General features: G+C 32.9%; 1 protein-coding gene across 7 annotated transcripts in view; it reads left to right on the forward strand.

Moving 5' to 3' along the window:
- RAP1GDS1 (Rap1 GTPase-GDP dissociation stimulator 1) overlaps positions 1-21583 on the forward strand; it is a 255273-nt gene that overhangs the window by 154864 nt on the left and 78826 nt on the right. For all 7 annotated transcript variants that reach the window (XM_060012003.1, XM_060012000.1, XM_060012001.1 and 4 more), the window contains 2 exons: positions 2301-2423; positions 5142-5267. In XM_060012003.1, coding sequence (XP_059867986.1) covers positions 2303-2423; positions 5142-5267 — 247 coding nt within the window. In that variant the 5' untranslated portion in view covers positions 2301-2302. The remainder of the gene's footprint in view (positions 1-2300; positions 2424-5141; positions 5268-21583) is intronic.

Here is a 21583-nt window from a genome sequence, read left to right on the forward strand (position 1 = left end):
CAAGAAACAAAGTAAAAGTGAAAAGCCACATTGTATTTTATAAATGCGCTTGCTGAAAGGACAGCTCCTGTGTTTATGTTCTGTCATGTGTACTTTACATTTGTAATAATCTGAATTGTGAGAAACCAGTGAGTAGCAGCGTACAGAAAGACAAATTTCATTTACTTATGCTTAAGTAAGTTTTCTGTTCTAAAAAATAACACCAGTGGTTGCCAGGTGATACACATGTTGAATTTTTAGTGTAGTAGAATCTGAATTTGCTCTTCATGCTCTATGATTATTGGTGACTTTAGACAAGGTTACTTTATCTTTCTGGGCTTCTGTTTCTTCACCTAATAAAAAGCACTGTTTTAAAGTATCTCCAAAATATCCTTTTTTATTACAGTACATAAAATGTAAGAAAACCAAAATAGTATTAGCTGTATTAAAGTGTACTAGGCTTATGGAAAAGGAAATGCATGGATGGAGTTTCAACGTTGACTAATTTTGATTACTTGATCTTTTGTACTAATGTCATATATAAACATGCACATATACCCAAGTAACTGCAGTAATTGCAAAGAAATGTTTTTAAGATAACAAATCCATGGAACTTTTACAATTTTCAATTTTTACAAATTTATAAATAATTTTCCGTATAATTTTCTATTGCTTCAGCCATTCAACAATTCCAGCGTCTTCTGATAATGTTAAGAGTGTTATACCTCTTTAACCCAGAATCCTGGCTAGTCCTGGGTTACACAGAACATTGCTTTTTAACTTTTTGACCAGAATCTACGATTAGTGGTACATTTTACATTCAGTAAGCACACACATACAGTTACATGTGCATGTGTTTCACTCAGTGTTTTACCTTACTGTCCACAAAAGAATTTTTTTCTATTCTTTTGTTGTTGTTGTGGATATTGTTGATTCTATTTCTCTTTTTAAGAAATTGCTGGTCCTTGCTCACTAGATTGATTTCAGGGTTCTTAATGGATTGGGACCCACAGTTTGAAAAACACTGAGCTAAACAATCAGCGCTTACTATATGAAGAGATTGTGTTTTGTTGCGGTACGCGGGCCTCTCACTGTTGTGGCTTCTCCCGTTGCGGAGCACAGGCTCCGGACGCGCAGGCTCAGCGGCCATGGCTCACGGGCCCAGCCACTCCGCGGCATGTGGGATCTTCCCAGACTGGGGCACGAACCCGCGTCCCCTGCATCAGCAGGTGGACTCTCAACCACTGCGCCACCAGGGAAGCCCTAATCAGCGCTTACTATAAAGAAATAGATAATTTTTTGTAGACTTTCTCAAATTATTAGCAATGATTCCCTACTCTCTGTTGATCAGAGCAACTGCCATTTACTTAGCAAGAAATCTTTAGAGTTCTCTTGTTTGTTTGTATAACCAAAGGATGTAAAGGATATAGAGGAGCTACACATGGAAATAAATTTAAATAGAATGTCTTAATGAGCCTTAGAGCTCCCTGTTTTTAAACAATGCCATTCCTCTTCGTTGTTAAGAGCCAAAGAGTGATTTTAAATTTTGTTTCCTTGAGCTTGTCTTTATTTCCATCATCATTCCAGGTGTTCCTGTTTTTTATTTTAATAGGTCATGCTTCTTACATGAAGCAGCTTGATTTCATACAAAGGCTCTTTATTTGTATTTTAACAAAGATGGAAAGAAAAGGAAAGAAGTAGGTCTTCTTGAATTTCTATATCACCATATAGAGTTCTAAATACCAGGGCTTATTGCTGTTGACTATTTCCCTTTCTCATTAGTGGTGGTTTGAATAAGTTGTGTGAGAAACATAGTAATCATATGGAACTGAATAGTCTCTTCTATCACTGCATATAAAATGATATGAGATGAGTTTTTAGCATATTTAGTTGCCACTTACTTTTTTTAATTGCTGTAGCATTATAGGTAATCATAGAATTCACATGTATTAATAACACACTGTTAGAGAATTCAGAAGGGAAGTAGAAAGTAAAGCATTCCTACTCTGAATAGACAGTGTTGGAAATAACATTGAGAAGTAAATTTGGTATGCAAATGGTATATTCAGAAAGGATTCCTTTATAATCTGTAGATTTAGAAAAGATTGTATTAGAAAGTGTTTTGCATAGATAAAAACTGAACGTAAAAGCAGCTTGTGGAACTGAAGGTAATTTTATATAAATATACACATTTTGATATATAATGAACTGTTTCTATTATGGATGGTGAAAATTCTTAAAGAAAGAATTTATTGTAGATGAAGTTGTCAGTGTTAGTGTTGAAGATGTTCACTGAAGGTCTTTGTATGTATCTCTTTCAGATATGGAAACAAGTGAAAAAATCCAAGGAAGTGGAATACTTCAACTGTTTGCAAGTCTGTTGGTTCCACAGTCTTCCTGCACAGCCAAAGTAGCTAACATCATAGCAGAAATAGCCAAAAATGGTGAGGTTTTCCTCAAGAACTTTTCTGCTGGGAACATCTTCAGTTTTACACCCTACCTGTCAGTATGTTTTATTAATTTATGTTTTAATTTTGTAGATTAGACCTTTTTACTTTCTTTCTATTTTTTTTCTTTGACTTTTTTCACGTAATGAAATGTTGTTTAAAATGACTATCATTATAGTCATTCTATTCGTACGTTTCCCATTTGCTATTCCATTCCTTCAGAGTAGAATTAAAGAACAGCACTGCTAGTCCTGTACCTGTATCATTTATTGCTTTGGTTACAGGATTCTTGAGCTGCCACTGAGTCATTCGTCTTCATTGTCACAGGAGAGCTTACCCTTTTTCAGTGTATACGTTGGTTTGTGTTATATCCAGATAAACTCACTGTTTTTTTCTTTTTAGTCTGACCTACTGACGTTGGCACTTGACTGCAACAGTGTAGTCGGAATACATACTGGTTTCTGAATTCATCTTCATGAGAAACATTTATTTCTTAGGTTTCCATGTAATGATAGCAAAGCATAGATTATAAAATAGCCGTCCCATTATATATGGTTTATATCCAGTGAGAGGGGATTCTTTGGAAGAATTATTTTGTAGCAGAAATATTTGTGTATGATTTTAGTTTAGTCAATTTGAGAAAAACACTGACTTCTTAAAGCAGTTTTTAAGCAAAAGGGGAGGCCATGCTAAATGTAATACCATTAGTATGCCTCAGTTTGTCAAAGTTTGATATTATTTTTAGTTCTTTTATTTTAGTAAGTTGCATATATTATACTTTAAAAAAAGAAACTTTAAAATTCTGGCTTCAGTTTTACACAATTTTATACATTGTGGAGTCACTGTGGCAGGTGGCATTGTAAAGTATGTTTTTAGCCCAGTAAAACAACTTGTTCATATGTGTGTTACCAGAAAGAATTGCCATGAAATTTTTTCATTTGTTTAGAGGTGCTCAAAATATCTTTCCAAATTCCAATATTGGTAAATCATTTTTTGGTTGTTAATGAAAACTGACCATCTATTGTTTGGATGTACATCTAAGCTATTGTAATTTATAATCATTATGCTGTGCTCTGGAGTTGAGCTGGTCATAAATGTTCAGAGATTCCTAGTGGTCTGGAGTATTTAGTGTACTTCAAGAAGATTTGAACTGCTCTGAATAGATAGGGATCACCTTGGGACAACAAAGAACTCCTGAAGCAGATCTAGTTTGAAAATGAAACCCCTTCAGATATTGTTTGTTAACTTAGAGCAACCACTATCTAAATCTTCTTAGATGCAAAGCAGCTTGATTTTTAAGATCAAGTAATTTATTTTTAACTTCATTAGAAACACAGTATAGTTTCCAGAAATCAATTTTTATCTTAAAACTTTTTTTCTTAAGAATGAGCACACACACATAGCATAGATTGAGAAATTTTGAATAGATTTTTTTTTTGAAATGGCTTGCCATTCCTATATGATCTTATTACTTAATAGTATCAATCCTTATAATACTTGGTCACAGTTGCATGATAACTCTGCTGCTAGAGGTTGCTTCTAGTTACACTCTAGTAGATGACAACTATGTTTTAAAGACATAATTTATAGCATTTATACTTTTACTCAGAGGCTTGTTAAGGGCATGCCACTAATCCCTACTGGTTAAAATAAATGGGATCCATTTAAATGGTTGTTTACTGCTTAATCGTCACATTGTTTCTTTTTTAAGTGACTGGCTGAGAAAGTGGATTAGAGTCTTTCTTTTTAAATAAATATCTTCAGAAATGCAACATGACCCAACAGAGATATTAACTAGCCTTATATTTCTTCTGGTTAGAAACTTGACAATGAAAGAAGATTGTGTGAACCGGAGAAAAAAAGAAATTGGAAGTTGATCTGTTCATCGTCACTCTGCTGTGCACGTTATATAATAATAGAAGAGAAGTGTTAGCATATACTTGTTAGATTTGGATTAATTATAAAATATAATTATGGTTAAATTTGTACATACAAAAGGAACTCTCTAAAAATTAGCGTACCTGACTATGTGCTGATGTTCAAAATCCAGAGTATTAGTAAGAAGTTCCAGGGGCAAGTTTAACGTGGGAGCATAGCTATGACCATAAATTGCAGTAAAAGATTTTGATATCTTTTAAATAAAGTGTTCCCCTATATAACAGATTTAAGATGGATTTGAGGCAAAGGAAAAATAAGTAAAAGAGGAAGTATCTGAATATTTCTTCCTTTTTAGAATTGTACTCTCAGAGTGTCTAATAATAATAATAACAACAACAACAACAAATTTCTGAAACGAGGTACTGTTATGTGTCTACAGTGCTGATAACTGAAGTTGAAAATGTGTGAAAGCAAACAAAACCTTTACATCTTATTCCCCTCCTCCAACTCCTCCCCCCCTCCCCCCTCCACCTTCCTCCTCTTATAACATCCAGGTATAAGAAGATAGTGATAAATTAGGTATAATTAAAGTTAATGAAAAATTCTTTTGGTTTATGGTAGAGACTATCAGCAAAGAAAAATATGACCCCGCTCATTTTTGTGTACTTATTTCATGAAGTATTTAGTAGGGTTGTAATGATACTTTTAGACAGAAATGTACTCTTCAGATAGTAAGCCATCTTAAACATTTTCATATTAGATATTTATTTTATTAAGGGAGGTTTTTTATGTAATTGAGAATCTTTATTTTTTAATTAAATATGTTCTTCTTTTCAGAATTTATGCGAATTCCATGTGTGGATGCAGGATTAATTTCACCACTGGTGCAGCTGCTAAATAGCAAAGACCAGGAAGTGCTGCTTCAAACTGGCAGGGCTCTAGGAAACATATGTTACGATAGCCGTAAGTGTTGAAATAGCAATGGTACACTTATAAACTTTTGTTTAAGAATTACGATTTTCATAATAATTCTGCTTTTAGTATTAGCACTGTCTTTTCTAGGCTAAGACATTAATGTGAGCCAGTATGACTTAGCTCTGCTTATGTAGCTGAATCGATGGAAATTCGGGCCATAGTATTCTTTTATCTAAGACTTATCTGAAATGAATTCTTTTTCTCATATCACAAATGATATTTTCAGAGGAAAATAAGTCATTTTCTAAGAATTGGATCTTCTAATTTTAGGAAAAAAATATATCTTTTCAATTAGGTTTTATTGAAGTACCATCTCTGCATGAGAATACTTCTGAACACATTTTTTAGTTTCTAAGTCTGTCCAAATACATTTTTAATTACTTGCAATTCAGTAAAGCCATTCATAAAAACCATTATCTTCTCAAGAGCTAGATTGGCCTATTGCATCTTGCATTGATTCCATTCCTATTTGTCATAACGTCATTGTCATCCTCACCACTTTATATAATATACTGTTCTACTAGGCAAAGAGAAAGCAAGAACTTGGGTATGGGTATAGATATTGCAAAATTTTTACATTTTCTACTTTTCCTTCCCACGTATATGCAAACAAAATACAGAAAAAAATCTTCAGTATATTCAGTTTAATTAGGCTTATCCTGATTTTCCTTAGATTTCTGAGACAAAAACACATTTTTTAACATTCACCTTTAAAGTCTCCTAAGAATTTAGTTCTATTTATACAACTAGGATAACTTTTATTGTTTATTTTCCCCATTGAGTTTACGTACAAAAATCATAGATAGCTCTTTTATAATACACAGTGTTTCAAAAAGTGATTTGTGCATATAAGCCAGACAAAATAAAGTCATAAACATATTTATTTATAATAAAAGAAAGAAGCAGAAAAAAAGATTGAAACTACAGCTTTCAGTTATAACTTCTCTGTAGCAGTGGTGGTAAGACTAGCCTCATTTATTCTTTCCTTTTTCTGGAATATTATATATTATATCTGAGGACACGGGATGTCTTTTAATGTGAATTTTAATTGGAGAATTTCAGTCCCTAATGCTGCTTATAAATTTACCTATCCGTGCCTTCATTCCAATTCTTACTATCCTAGGGTATTAGCTTTGTTTATAAAATCCTAGTGCTCTATGTTTATAACTTGCATTTTCATATTTAGGATTTTTATTAAACACTGTAGCTTCTAACGTTAGCTTTCAAGAATGAATGTGTATTTTATATGATTAATTTTAACAATGTATATTTAATAGACCCCTGCAGAGTAATAGGCAAAGATTGATGGCAAGTATTTGGAGAATATAATCATTACTCTTTTTATTCTTATCTTCTGTGTTTATTACTAGAATTTAAGGCTATCAAAAGTATTCTTTAATCTTTGTTCAGTTTAGATATTCTTGAATTACGCATTGTTTGAACATCATAGGAATTATCTGTTTTGAGTACTTTTGTCCTAGAGTTTCACTTAATATTGGCACAATGGAAGAAATACCCATAGTGATCTATTGTCTCATCTTGCTATGATTTTTATGGGCACAGAGTAATTTTATTTCCTGTATACGCTAAAGAACCTTGAAGTTAGTGTAATAAATGTCTGCTTAATAAGTATCATTTTGATGAAACTGAAGTCCATTATTATGCTGTTTATCATATCCATTTACTCTGTTCTTATGAGGTATACAGTATAAAGTCTGTGGGTATGCTTTAGGCTATGAAGTTAATTTTTTGTTTCATTTATTTGTGAATATTTATAACCACTTTATTCTCATTCAATTCAATGAAAACTATAGTTAAATAGAAAATTAAGCATACTGAATACAGACTTTTTATACATTTAAACCTTGTTTAAGGAAAATGAAGTTAGTAATCTTAAAAATGAATAAATATAAGAAGTGATTTATTACTGTAAATCATGTGGTAAAAATGTATTCATTGTGCCATGCTGTCTTAAGCATATAATTTCCATAATACTGTATGCTTTCTTATCCTTTTATTTGAAATTAAATCTATGTCAGTTTATGAGTGATTTCTCCAGAACAGTTGTAGGAAGAGTACAGCACCTTTATTTTAATTACAAGAATGATATCAAAGTCTATAAATGTGATGCTGTGTGGTTGATTTTTTAATTTACTTGAAATGCAGTGACATATTATGACAAGCAGGAGTTTGAAAGAACCCAGAAATTAGATTTCTCTCTTTAAAAAGTATTGAATAACTTCTATTTTAATTAATTAATTAACCTTCTTCCCTCTTAAGAATGTAATGCTTCATTCCTAAACGGAGAATAGAAAACTACAAATGACAGCCTTGTACATACAAGGAATCTTCTTCTTACAGATAACATGTGTTTTAAAATTCACGTTTGTATTTTATCAAACTTACCCATAGGACTAATCAGTTTATTCTTGTTTTATAAATGTATTCCAAATGAATAATTTTTTAGAGTGGGTTTATTCAGAATTTTATTGGGCTTACAACAGATAGTAAAGTCAACGTATACATAAAGTAGCATGGGAATTCAGTATTAGAGATAAATATGTGAGAAATTTGTGCATATTTTATAGATTTTTATTTTGATACTTAAAACGTAAGGCAATTTGCCAGCATATGTCAGTTAACAGTTCTTTTTGAAAGGAGAGCTCTAACTGTAGAAAGAATTACACTTACCACGAAATTCATGGAAATCTTTTGAAAAAAGTAGGTCAGATTTCAGATTTCCCAGCTTTGACAGTGCCCATTTTATGGAACTCTTCCTAATGGAAGGAAACGGTCTTATATATCCTAACATCAGGTAATAGACTGATATAACTGCTAAATGGGACAGGGTGAGGCTTTGTTGCTGATGAACTTTTTGAATCCCACCCAGTCTCTCTCTTGCATATAGAGATGAAAGCATCAGCGAGTGGGAACAGTTTTCATTTAAAATGCCTGGTCTTTTTTCTGTGCTTCCAGAGAGCTGCCAAGGCATTTATGGATTTCTTTTTCGAAGTATCCAGACTTCTGATATAAGCAACGTTTTAACTCTTTGCCCTTTAACTTCTCCAAAATAATTCTTTTTATAAGAAGTTTGACATCTTTTAGATCAAAGAAGAGAGAAAAATTATATTTCAATTTGGAAAGAAGTCAGCAAAGCTGTGATGGGATATGCTAGGAGATATGATTTTAGATAATGTAGTATTACATCTCAGCAGTGCATACATTTGGCCTGTTTAATTACACATTTCTCTCAAAGGTGATATGGAAAAAAATGAGCCCCTTTTTCTCCTTACCTGGCCATTTTTGTGGTATTCTCTTCTTTTAATGATTAGTTTTGTTTATATAACTGTGCACATTTAAAATTGCTTATATAATTAAATGGTCTTATAGTATCGAAGAGCTTCATGTTAAATACCCCCCCCGCCATGTTTATAATTCGTAGGGATAAATTGGTGACTGGAGACTGAGCTTTCTCTGTTTGTAGATGGTACTGCTTGAGGTCAGGAAATAATTGATATCAGAAATACTGGTCAAGTCATTTAGTAGAGGCTAAAAGAAAATGCGTGAAATTAAATATTTGTGCCTTTTTGTATACCAGAGAAAGAATAATATAAAATTAAAATTAATTAAAATTAAACAAATATACCTCTTTACAGAAATGAAATTAGTGCTTTTGATTATGTAATTAGTCCTATTATTAGAAAGATGCGCACTTAAGAAGCTTGTATGACATGCTGTCTTACATGATATAAAGGAAATTGAATTCTTGCTCACTAATGAAGAAATAAATCTACCAAAATGAGGTGGTAATCAGGCTTGGCAAAGCCATTGTTTATGAGGTAAACTAAATATTGTTTATTTCAATGACTTCAAGAAGTGTAAAAATGAAAGGATGCCCAAGTACATGCATGGACCTATTTATATATTAGTGATTCTAACTGTGTTACACTACTTTTAATGTAAGGGATGAAGAAAATATTTATTATTCTGACTGCAAACGCTGAAAAAGAATTAGCAATAATTCTGTAATATTTCATAATGTAAGTTGGTTAGATAAGAGTAATACAGACATGCTTTGAAATTGCCTAAGTAGTCAGAATATGTTTGCAGCAGTTATATTAAACACAGAACTATTTATATCTTACATTTAAAATGTTTGTTTCAGTGATATAAATTAGGTTAAGTGTTTGATTATGTTATTAAAGAGTTTGCAGGTCTGTAGATTTGTCCTACTTCTTTTAGTATTCAATTTTAGAGTAGAATAGAATTATCAACCAATAAGTATAAAAATAAGATTCTTCAGCTTTTACTAATCTGTTGTAATTTTTAATAAATTTATTATCAGAGTACATCATGTATATAAGAATAAACAACTGTATGCAACTGCTTTTAGAGACCGTAAATATGGCTATTATCACATGAAAATCCTCTCTTGTAAAGATTTCCTACATATATAGTAGTTGGAAATAGATGTTGTTTTGTAACCCTATCATAAGCTCTATAAAAGGTTCCTGCCATTAAAGAGCTTTTAATATGGTGGAGAAAATAAAATGCACAAAGGAACACAACTTATGGACAATTACAGAGTACACACTTAATATGTGGTTTTTGATCAGAATGAAAATAAATGGGTGATGGGAGTAGTATTTGGAGCCATTTTTTAGAAATTAAGCAAATGGTGCATTGCTTATAAAATATAGTTTATTTTTAAATTAATAAAATTATAAATAAAATTTTAGTAAGCTCTCTGGAAGGCAAATATTACAGATTGATAAGATTTCCAGATCTACCATTTACTAAATTATCATTTAATCTTTCTGAATTTTAGTTTCCTCATTGGAAAAGTGGACTGTTGTATGGATTAAATAAGGTTATATATAGATGTACAATATAAATTATGAACTGCTAGGCAAAGGAAATAGGTAGCATTTATGTATGATCATTTGTCTTACTCAGTTTGGGCTGCTATATTAAAATACCATAGACTGAGTGGCTTAAACAACCAACATTTATTTCTCACAGTTTCGGAGGCTGGGAAATCCACCCCAGATCAAAGCAGTAGTAGATTCAGTATCTGGTGAGGACACTCCTTGTTTGCCCACAGCCTTCTTATTGTATCTTCACAGAGAGAGGAGAGCTAGAGGAAGCAAGCTCTCCTGTCTCTTCATTGAGGGTTCTACCTGCATGACCTAATTACCTTCTAATGTCATAACATCAGGGGTTAGAATATCAACATATGAATTTTAGGGAGACACAAACATTCATTCTATAACATTATTGTTTCTAAAAAGTATGCTGTGACATAATGCAATGCATACACTAATGTACTCAGGATATACTTTTTTAAAGTATAAAGGACAGAATCCATATAAGGAGAGGCAAAGATAAATCTAGTCAGAGTCAGGGATAATATACTTACCATAATGAGCACTAATTTAATTTGAGCATCTCAGTTGCCAAGGTGAAAAACTTGATATGCTATGTAATTTTTATTTTATGCTAAGGAGAAATTTTGTAGCTCTTCAGTTAAACAAAAAACTGTTGAGACAAATTCTAGCCGAGATTTATCATCAGGATATCACTAGCTTCTTAGATGATTCTGTATACATTCCTCTTAAAATCTGCAAAAGATATTGGTTTGCATTAGACAGTATCTTCAATAACGGTTCTAAAAAATTGCTCAAATAGTCTCCATATGATTGTTTCTTATACCACATCTTTAACAGAATCCAAGAAATAATACGGAGTACTTTAGCAAACGTAGTTCTATTTGGACAATATAGCCCAAATGTGTTGTTTTTTGGTAGTTGAACTTGATTCAAGCATACAACTTAAAATTTTCAAGAAGTTTTGACTTGAATATATTTCCTAGTTTATTTTAAACCAAAATACAGTTCTACTTTGCATTCGTTATACCTGCTCAATTTCTGTGTTGTGTAATGTATCCAAGTTCTATTTTCTGAGACCAAAAAATATAATTATCTTTTATTTTTAAGCCTGTTACCGATTTGATAAAATTTGATTTACACGATAGTGAATATTTAAAACTACCACAGTTACATGAATCTATACACATGATAAAACTGCTTTGAACTATACATGCCCACACACATATGCAAATGCATATAAAAACTGATGAAATCTAAACAAGGTCCGTAGATTGTCACTTTCCTGGTTGGTATATTGTATTAGAGTTATGTAAATGTTACCCTTGGAGCAAGCTGGTTGGAGGGTGCATAGGACCTGTCTGTACTAATTTTTTTTTTTTTTGCAACTTTTTGTGAGTCTCTAATTATTTCAAAATTAAACCTTTAAAAAACTCCACATTTCTAAGAGGCATACATATAATCTGTGGGAAATGACCTTGTTTCTATCAGCCCTACTTGAGGGAGTGGGAAGAAGAAATGTATATAACATAATTACAAACTTATATACACGTACATATAAACATTAAAGTATGACCTACAACAGTAATTTTCTTTTTATTGGATTTATATAATTAAAATGGAGGACAAAATTGCCTCTAATTTTTTCTCCTTCCAAATTTGACTTTAAGGGGAAAAAATCAACAAAAAATTTAACAGCCCTAAAATAAAATTTAGGGAGAGACAGTTCATACTTTTGGGACCTTGATCAGAACAGGTAATCAGTAGGTTCTGCCTTCTATGCATCCTGTAGGGATAGATTAGGCATTAGCACTCCTAGTCTTGGGAGGATTTCTGTGTTGGGCCACAAGCCTCTACTTCAGGTGAGATTTCTGGTGAGTCAGGATCAGCCTGTAAGTAGTTTATAATTTACCTTTGTTCTGGAAAACCCAACGCAAATAATGTGAGGGGGAAAATGGTTTTGCTGGTAATCACTTCTGTTTAATTGTTCAAGTGTGTCTCCTTTGTTTAAAGAGTTAATAGTGCATTCAAGGTAATGAAACATGTGAGTAAAATAGGACACAGTGATGGTGCTGTAAGAGGATACACAATAGAGACCTAGGAGGGAGCTCATTTGTGTTTGAGCCCTCCCAGTGGTGTTAATAGAGGAGGAAGCAGTCAATCTGCATAGTATCTGGACATGTGGAGAAAGGATTAGGAGATTATTCAGGAGCACAGAAAAGCATTTTAAAAGGTAGATAATACAGTAGAGAGATATGTCTGGAACCCATATTGGAAAAAGGCTAGTACAGTGGGGAGTCATTGGAGGTATTTGAGCAAGAGTTAAATGTGCAGATCGATCCCATAGAAAAAGTTAATTTGAAAGAGATGTACATTATAAGATAGGCAGTTGCCCTTAACAAGAAGTATGTATCTGAAACACTTAGCGGGCTTTTTCAAAATACATTTTCTTGGCCACACCCTAGATGATTCTAATACACATTCATACTTAAAAACCATTGGACAGTAGACTAGATGAAAAATAACCAGTTAGAAGGTTATTGTTTCTTTTCAAGCTTGAAGAATAAAAGAGAGAATAGAAAGGAAGAGAGGGTGTGTGTGTGTGTGTGTGTGTGTGTGTGTGTGTGTGTGTGTGTGTGTGTGTGTGTGTGTGTGTGTGTGTAAGAATCCAAGAAAGTATCAGGTAAGAGAAAGGAGTCCATGAGTCCAAAATTCAAATCTGGATAATATCAACAACAGAAATAGATCTCAACCAGGTGGATGTGTTTGGAGGCATGTTGAATTTGAGGTGCTGTTGTCACATTCAGGTGACAGAGCTTTGAGATTCACGCACTTAAAAGTGATGGTTGACCCATGGAAATGTTTAAAGGAAATGTTTAAAGGAAAGCGTGAGGAAAACAGCCACATTTTGAGTATAGAAGAAAGGAAGGAGCTTATGAAGAAGCACTGAAAGATTCGAGGAAAACGATTTTCTTGTCATGGATTCCAAAGAGTTGGGTGATAAACACTGTCAGGTACTGCCAAGAAAAATACTGAATTTTGTCATTTGATTAACAGACATTCATGTTTTAAAAAAATCTCTAAGTCGAGTCTTGTGGAGAAAGAAATAGAATTTCAAGGGCTATGGTGAGTAATGAGGAAATGAAAAGAGGGTATTAACTTTCTAGAAATTGAATGAGAAAAGAAGAGACAGAAGCGGTTTGTGGGAAGGGCAGCATTGTGAGAGTAATTAGAGTAGTGGAAACAGGAACTCATTTGTTGGGCTAGGACCCTATGGACAAGGACAGAGTAAATTTCCTGGAGTAAATGATTGATGGGCAAAGATCATAGATGAAAAAAGAAGAAATGAAATCTTTGGTGTTAGAATGGGAAGGGACATTCTTCCTTAGAGAAAAATAACAACATAGGTGAAACTATAAAAAAACAATTTACAGTAGTACAGAGAGCAGTCAAAAGAGTGCTTCTGGCATGGCCTCCATCTTCCCAGTAAAGTACAAGTCAAGCTCATTATTAAATAGAAGTCAGTTGCAAAGTGACAGTAAGAAGCTTTGGTGTGGGGAAGGGATCAGAGTTGGGGCTGTGAGGCGTATTATAAGCAGTCATAAGGATATGATTTTTAGGTAACCAAATGGTAGTGAAGGTTTACTGTAGGTAGAGATCTTGATTTTGCATTCATTTATCGATTTGTGTTGTGCACTTACAATGTATATAGGCTAAGGAGTTGTTTTTGTGCTGGAATGTGTGGACAGGAAAAAGCCACTGGAAGAAAACTTGAAATTGGTATTTTCAGTTCCATAGAAGGGTCCAGTTTGTATTGGAAGGAGAGGAGAAGTGAGGTAGAGATATCAAAAAGCCATTATAGTAGACCCAGGTATTATACGGTAAATACTGACTGGGGCGGAGAGAATGAAATTGAATTTTGAAGTGAGATTGGATTGATTGGCATTAATTTGGTTGGTTCTTGCAAAGTACTGTACTAGGTTTAAGCAATGTTAAATATTTAGTAACCCTTCAGATAGTTTATACTTTGAGGAACTATGATTTTTCCATTTTTGTGCTTCATATTACATTCAAATACCTTTTGTTTATTAAAATGGTATTTAAAAATCTAACAGTCTATAAATTTTTACCTTCACAAAACTTGTATGGCAAAGAACACATTATATATTTAGCTGCTTTTTTCCAGTACTTGATTAGTTCCCATGTACCATGTTATAAAAAAGCTAATGCCTTGTTAAAGAGATGGACTAATAGTTTACAGGTAGTTGTGATCAATTTTAATAGATAGGAAAGTAGAGACAACATGTGAGGGAGCATTGTACATGGCAAAAGTATTAGATGATTTTTTCTTTTTTTGAACTCAATAAGAAGTCATATATGGTTGCCAAATTAAATTTTTTTGTGTGTGTCCCTTGGATACCAGATTCTCTCCTCTCCTCTGCGTCAAAGCCTAAATGGCATTTGGAATTTCCCTTTCCTGATTTAAAAAGGGTAGGGAACGTCTTAAAAAGGGTAGGGAAAGTCTAATTATGAAGCTCTGCAAAAGTAAGATTTTTTGTTTGTTTATGCTGTTGAAATCTGTTTTTTTCCCAGACCTTTACTATCCTAATTTCACCTGTTAAAGATAAAGTCTATGTATAGACACATTAAACATAAAATGTCTAGTCTGCTTATTGAAGCCCTGTCAATACATAGTATCCTCTGCTCTTAATTGTGTTCTGTTTTAATTTTTCTATTTTTCTTCTTTGTAACCAAGCTAAAGTACTGAAAACTTTCTCTATTTTTAATCAAAGTTATCCCTACTGCGTATTGGGAGTCTTTCCCTTGGTTGGGAAGGAATATAAAAGATAAATACTATTTAAAGGTGAATAATTCACATTCTTCTTGCTGAGTGGAATAATGTACCTTTTGAGAAACTGTGCTGTTATCAGTTTAAGTTAAATTCTAAATCATTACTACATACACATGTGAGCACACATGCAAATACGTATACATCGTCTAGGGTAGTTTTTTTAAAGTATGAAATAGTTTGATACAAAAGCGTCTCATTTAAAATAGTTGGAATAAAATTTAATTTTGATCTTGAGCAATTAGACTAATAAATTGGAGCAGTAAATTATTTACATTGTTGCCTGAATGCTGTTCAGAAGTCGTTTAAGGTAATTTTATGAAATAACTGAGTTTAATTAATAAATTGTTTATAAAATACAGATATTCAGTCTTTTGCTGATACAGTAAGTCCCCTACATATGAACCTTCAAGCTGCAAACTTTCAAAGATGCGAACTTGCATTTCATCAACATCAGGTGTGAGTGAAACTGCAGCTTGCTTTCCGTCTCCTATTGCTGACGATCCTTCAGCTCTACCATCTCCCACCTCCCTCCCTCCTCCAGTCAGTAACTCTTCTTGCCTGTTCACTTGATGTCAACCCCTGTAGGCCAGCTGTTGTACTGTATTACCGTACTTTTCAAGGTACTGTACTGTAAGATTAAAAATGTTTTCTTTAATTTTTGTGTGTTTGTTTTCTATGTATTATTTGTGTGAAAAGTATTATAAACCTATTACAGTACAGTACTGTATATTCGATTGTGTTAGTTGGGTACCTAGACTAACTTTCTTGGACTTACGAACAAATTGGACCTATGAATGCACTCTCAGAACAGAGCTTGTTCATGTATAGGGGACTTACTGTAATGTAGAAATATAAAAGCCTGGTAAACAGAGTAACTTCAGTGATTTCTTTAGCAAATGCAGTGTGACTTACGGATGCTCTATTATTATATAAAGGCTTTTTTAAAAAATTAGAGTTGTCAACAATTTTGACTGATGTGAGAAATCTATTGGTCTATATAAATTAATACTGATATCAGTAGGCATGCCAAAGCTGTCCATCAGATGCCGTGCTATGACCTAATTTTAAGCTGCATCTGTGGAACTGGTGCTTTCCTCTCCTGATCCTGCATTATAAATGTAAATATATAAATATTTGAAATTATCCTACATTAAATAAAGGCAAATTTTAAACCTGAATATAATACTGTGCCACCAAATTGCAAGCTTTATGTTTCCTTTTCATATACGGGTATTTAACGGTCATGATGTTTTTTTCTTCATGACTCATTTTTGTAATTTCACTGGTGTAACATTTATAGCTTTTGCTTTTATATCTAGTCTTTCATGCATTTTACCTGCACCTGGATCATGAATAAGTTGTTCTTTTGAATTTCAGAAAAGATGTTGATGGGTTTAAATTTTTCATTTGAATGCTTAAAACATATTTGAATATGTCTAAGGTACATAGTAGAAATTACCTATTTTGACAAAATTATAGGGGAAAATGTAAGCATCAGAAGTTAATTTTCTTCCCTAGTAGATTTCATAAGTATGTTTTGACTTTATCTTGAAAAGCAAGGCAGGTATGTCTATTTACCAGTACCCTGCTCCTAAAAAATAAAATAGCGCTAGGCAAAATTAAGAGACAATATATTTAAGAAGAGTACAAAAATCCTTTATAATCTTGTATATCAGAATAGAAAATATGTCTGACTTACAAAACTATGATACTACTCCTAATGATTTACATCATGACTACCAACTTATTTTTTCTTTTTCATGCACCCATAACAAATAAAATTATAGTTTTTTTAGGCTACCAACTTTTTTGGGTATGAAGACCTTCTTTTCAGCACCAAAAATAATTGTCCTCCCTCCACCTTTGAGGATATTGCTCACATACAGTAATGATTTATTTATTATGAAAGTTCATTTACACCATGTAGATTGAAGGGCTAGAATTTTTACATTGGGGGATACTTCTTTGTCATTTACAAAATGTTTAGTTTGAATCTAGTCGTATGATGCTGAAGATTGCAAATCAAAAGAGACATGCCATCATAGTAAAATAGCTAACAGAGATTTAACCTGTAAACTCTTCTTTTTTAATCAGCCTTCTAGATGACATAGGGAAAAAAACTATCTCTACTAAGTGAGATTAGAACTAGAAACATGACTTTGTCATTGAAGGTATGTATTTATGTTCCTCCTTATAGAAAGTCTCAGTACATACACCATGGGTCATATGATTTGAGTGTTTTTTTCCAGTAATGATGATGAGTAAATCCCAGGAAATTCTCATTCTGTGCCTTTGTATTATTTCATGTATATATATGCACCAAATACTTTAATCAATAAATATTGATTGAGCCCACTGTGTTCAGGGCATTGTGCCAGGTGTTGGGAATCATTGAAAATAAGAGCAAGAAGCCCCTTTGTGGGTATTGCACAGGAGGAGATAGATAATAAAAAAGTAAACACTACAAAAAGAAGATATTTACAGATTGTGATCATTGGTATCAAGGAAATAAACAAGATGATATAATGGAGAGTATCTGAAGGTGAAGAAAGTTCTGTTTTTATCTGAGCTGAAGTCTGAAAAAATGAGAATAAAGTAGCTATTTAAAGAGAAGGGGAAGAATATTCCTTAGAGAAGTATAGCAATTGCAAAGCGCCAGTTGAGGACAGAACTTAGTTTGGTCAAAGCACAGGAAAGAGACCAAGATATTTGAGATGCAGTAGACAGGGAGAGTGTTGGATAATAAAGTGGAAGAAATAAATAAGACCTAGATCATAGCCTTGTGGGCCATCCCAGAGTAATGAGAAGCTGTCAAAGGGGATCTGGCATAGATTTTTAAAACATCACTCTTGGAGCTGCATGAAAAGTGGGTTGAGAAGAATGGAAGAGTATGGAAAGGAAGTGTGGAGACCAATTATAAGATTTGTAGCAGTCCAGGCAAGAGATAATGGTGACTTGGATTAGGTTTGTGGTAGTGAAGAGGAGGGCCATCAGAAGAATTTGAGAAATACTTAGAGTGGTGGATGAATCAGGAATAAGGGTAAAGGAGAAATCAAGAGTGATTCTTAGATTTGGGGCTCGACCAGAGGATGGGGTAGTTTACCGATAAAGGAAAGAACAGAGGTTATTTTGTTATGTTTTTCTGAGTATTGTTGTTATTGCTGCTTGTTTTTGTTTCATTTTATTTTGTTGGTGGCAGTAATAAATCTGAGATTCTCAATAGAGAGATACAAAAGGAAATGGCAAGTGGTCAATTTCTATATCTTTATATTCGTACACACTTTGGGGATAAACATTCAAAAAGTTTAAATCTCTCTTGTTTAGCAAAATATTCAGATGTTACTTGGATAGAATATGTGGATTCAAGGAACAAGCTTAAGGGTATAAAGCCACATAGAATTCATGAAATTTTTTAAAAGAAGGGACTTTTAGAAGTCATCTAATCCAACCCTGCCATATTTTACAGATAAGGAAACTGAGGCCTGAGAGTTCACATGACTTCTCAGGATCAACAGCTAAACTGGCCATAGTGTTGAACTAAAATTCATGTCTCTTGATCATTTTCTCAAAGTACTATAATTGAAGAAATTATCACTTTCATAAATACATAAATATGTCATCAAATACCTTTATGTTTCATTATTAATAGTTCAGCTCTTAGAATTGCAGATATAGGAATATGTTGTAAGAATTTTGCTAGAAGCTAATCTTAAATCAATATTTTGTTTAATCTGTTTTAAGTCAAAAAAGTAAACTACCTAATTTGAAAGAAGATAGAGCAGAACCAAGTGATGACGGAGAAGCTTTTCACATTTCTCCAAATTTTAAAACTTTATGTAAGAATGTATATGTGTATATAAGCATGCACACATTTGATCCTTTATTCTTCTCATTTTTTCTAAATGTAGAAGAATGTATGAAATATTGACTTTCCTTTTTATTCATTGGGAAATGATGAACATTTAAATTTGATCAGGATTCTTAGTAAAAACTAAGGAAATCCAGTTAATAATCTGAGGGTTTTACAATTCTCAATAAACCAGCTAGACAAACATTGGTAAACCCTTCAAGTTTTCAGACAAATACCTATTGCTTTGTACAATTTCCTCTGCACACAAGGTATATAGATAATAAAAATTAGAATTATACTGTCCTTACTAAATATCCTGAGTAATTCTTCCTTTCCTGGGATGAAAAATAATAGAAAGGAATTTATACACATCTTACATAATTTTAATAAATATTTTAAATTCAGTTTTACTGATTGATACACCCTTTTAAATTTCTCTAATTTGTTGGCTTAACAAAGTGAGCTTTTCTATTTAGTAGTTCTCTAACCTAAAATTTTTCCTCATACTGTGCTCTAAATGAAATAAATTGGGATTTAAAGTAGAAAAACCATAATAATGTAACAAATAAGCAGCAAAAAAATTTCCTGAGTGACCTGAAAAACCTTAAAATAAGCAGTGATAAGACACAAGAACAGAAACAGGGGACTTCCCTGGCGGCGCAGTGGTTAAGAATCCGCCTGCCTATGCAGAGGACACGGGTTCGAGCCCTGGTCCGGATAGATCCCACATGCCACAGAGCAACTAAGCCCGTGCACCACAACTACTGAGCCTGCGCACCTAGAGCCCATGCTCCACAACAAGAGAAGACACCACAATGAGAAGCCCGCGCACTGCAACGAAGAGTAGCCTCCGCTCACTGCAACTAGAGAAAGCCGGTGCACAACAACGAAGACCTAACACAGCCAAAAATAAATAAATAAATAAATAAATTTATTTTTAAAAGAACAGAAACAGGTTCTTTCCTTTGGACAGCTTGTCATTTGAGTGAACACCAGGTGATGGTTGTTTTTTTCCTCTCTCTTCCACATACTGTAGTATGGGTCAGTTAAGTATTTAATATATGTTGTTTGTATTAGCTAATCTTTATTAGACCAGATCAATATTATGTAGTGTCCCATGATAAAGAAAAGAACGAAAAGAAGATATACCAAATTATTTTTCAGATTGGCATATATTTCATGATGCCGTAAGTGAATGAAAATCAGGCAAAATTTTAAAAAAATAATTTGATGTTAAAATTGACTAACAACAAAGCCACCAGGTGAAATATTTAATGATTTCTGAGCATGGAATCAATTGTATCATTCTTACGTGGAGGTCTAGTTGTCTTTTTCCTGTTCACAATTCTGAATCGTTATGACAGTTTCTTAGCACTCATTTCTAGAATTTTATTTTTTAATCAACCTTTCTTTTAGCCCTGAATTTTGTTCATTTTGTAACTTAGATGATTACTTATTGTAAAATTAGTTAGAAAAGTTACACATTAAAGTTAAACTCAGTTTAGTAGAATGAGGCTAATGCCTTTCTCTAGTGGCCAAGTTGATTGTGGAGCAGAAGCCCTATGCTTGCTTAGATATGAAGCTAAGGTTTCACTTCAATTTGGTGTGCATTTATTTAAGTACCTCTTATGCTCAGGAATACATGCATTGTCCTTTATTTTAAGAATTTTCCATTTTTACTGTATTTGAGAACTCTTTAAATACAATTTTTCAATGGCACACCACATTCTTTTAACTGTAATAGTGCTCAATAACCATATACTCATAAACGTACTCCTACCATAAGAACCAGCTATTTCATTTCTAGATATTTAACCAAAAACTTGTACATCAGCATTCACTGCAGCTGTATTCACAATAGCCCCAAACTAGAAACATCCCAAATGTCTTATACATTTAGGTGAACAGATTAAAAAAAAAATTTGTGACATACAATGGAATACTACTCAGTAATAAAGAAGAATAAACCACTTACATACCTGACACTATGAATAAATCTCAAAATCATTAGGCTGAGTTAAAGAAGCTAGACATAAAAGAATACATATTATATGAATGTATTTATTCAAACTAATCTAGAATGACAGAAAATAGTGGTTGTCTGGGGACAGAAGTGGAGGGAAAGAAGGCCTGCAAGGGGACATGAAGAATCTTTTGATTGTGATAAAATGTTTTGTATTTAGATTGTGTTGGTAGTTTCTAGGATGTGCAAAACTGTCAGAACTCATCAATTATATGTTTTAAATCTATGTGTTCAATAGTTTATTTTACATAAATTTTTCCTTGATAGAGTTAATAAGGAAGGGGATGAATCAGAATCTAAGGGAAAAAGTACACAGTTGGGTTTTTTTTTTCTTTGTATACACTTAATAAATGCCAGTAAGGACTTGAAAAACATTCTGAGAAACATGACAATGAATCTTTTTCTAACCCTTCTAGGTAAAACTTCTTTATTTGTGCTTGCACTGTACTCTGAAAACTTAACTGTTTACTGCATAAATATTTTCCTTCATACTTTTCTCTCCTTAACTATGAATTAGTTAGCTTTGTATTCCCCAAACCTAGCTCAGTATGTGAAACACCATATGTGCCCCCAAAACATTTTGATAAATAAATGCAGGGAATTAATGCTAATTTGGCCCCAGGTCTTAAAATACCTTGATTAAACTGAGCATGTAATTTATGCCATTAATCAGTAGTTTAAGGAACTATTACT

The sequence above is a fragment of the Delphinus delphis genome, chromosome 5 (genome assembly GCF_949987515.2).
Source record: "Delphinus delphis chromosome 5, mDelDel1.2, whole genome shotgun sequence".
Taxonomy (NCBI): Eukaryota; Metazoa; Chordata; class Mammalia; order Artiodactyla; family Delphinidae; genus Delphinus; species Delphinus delphis.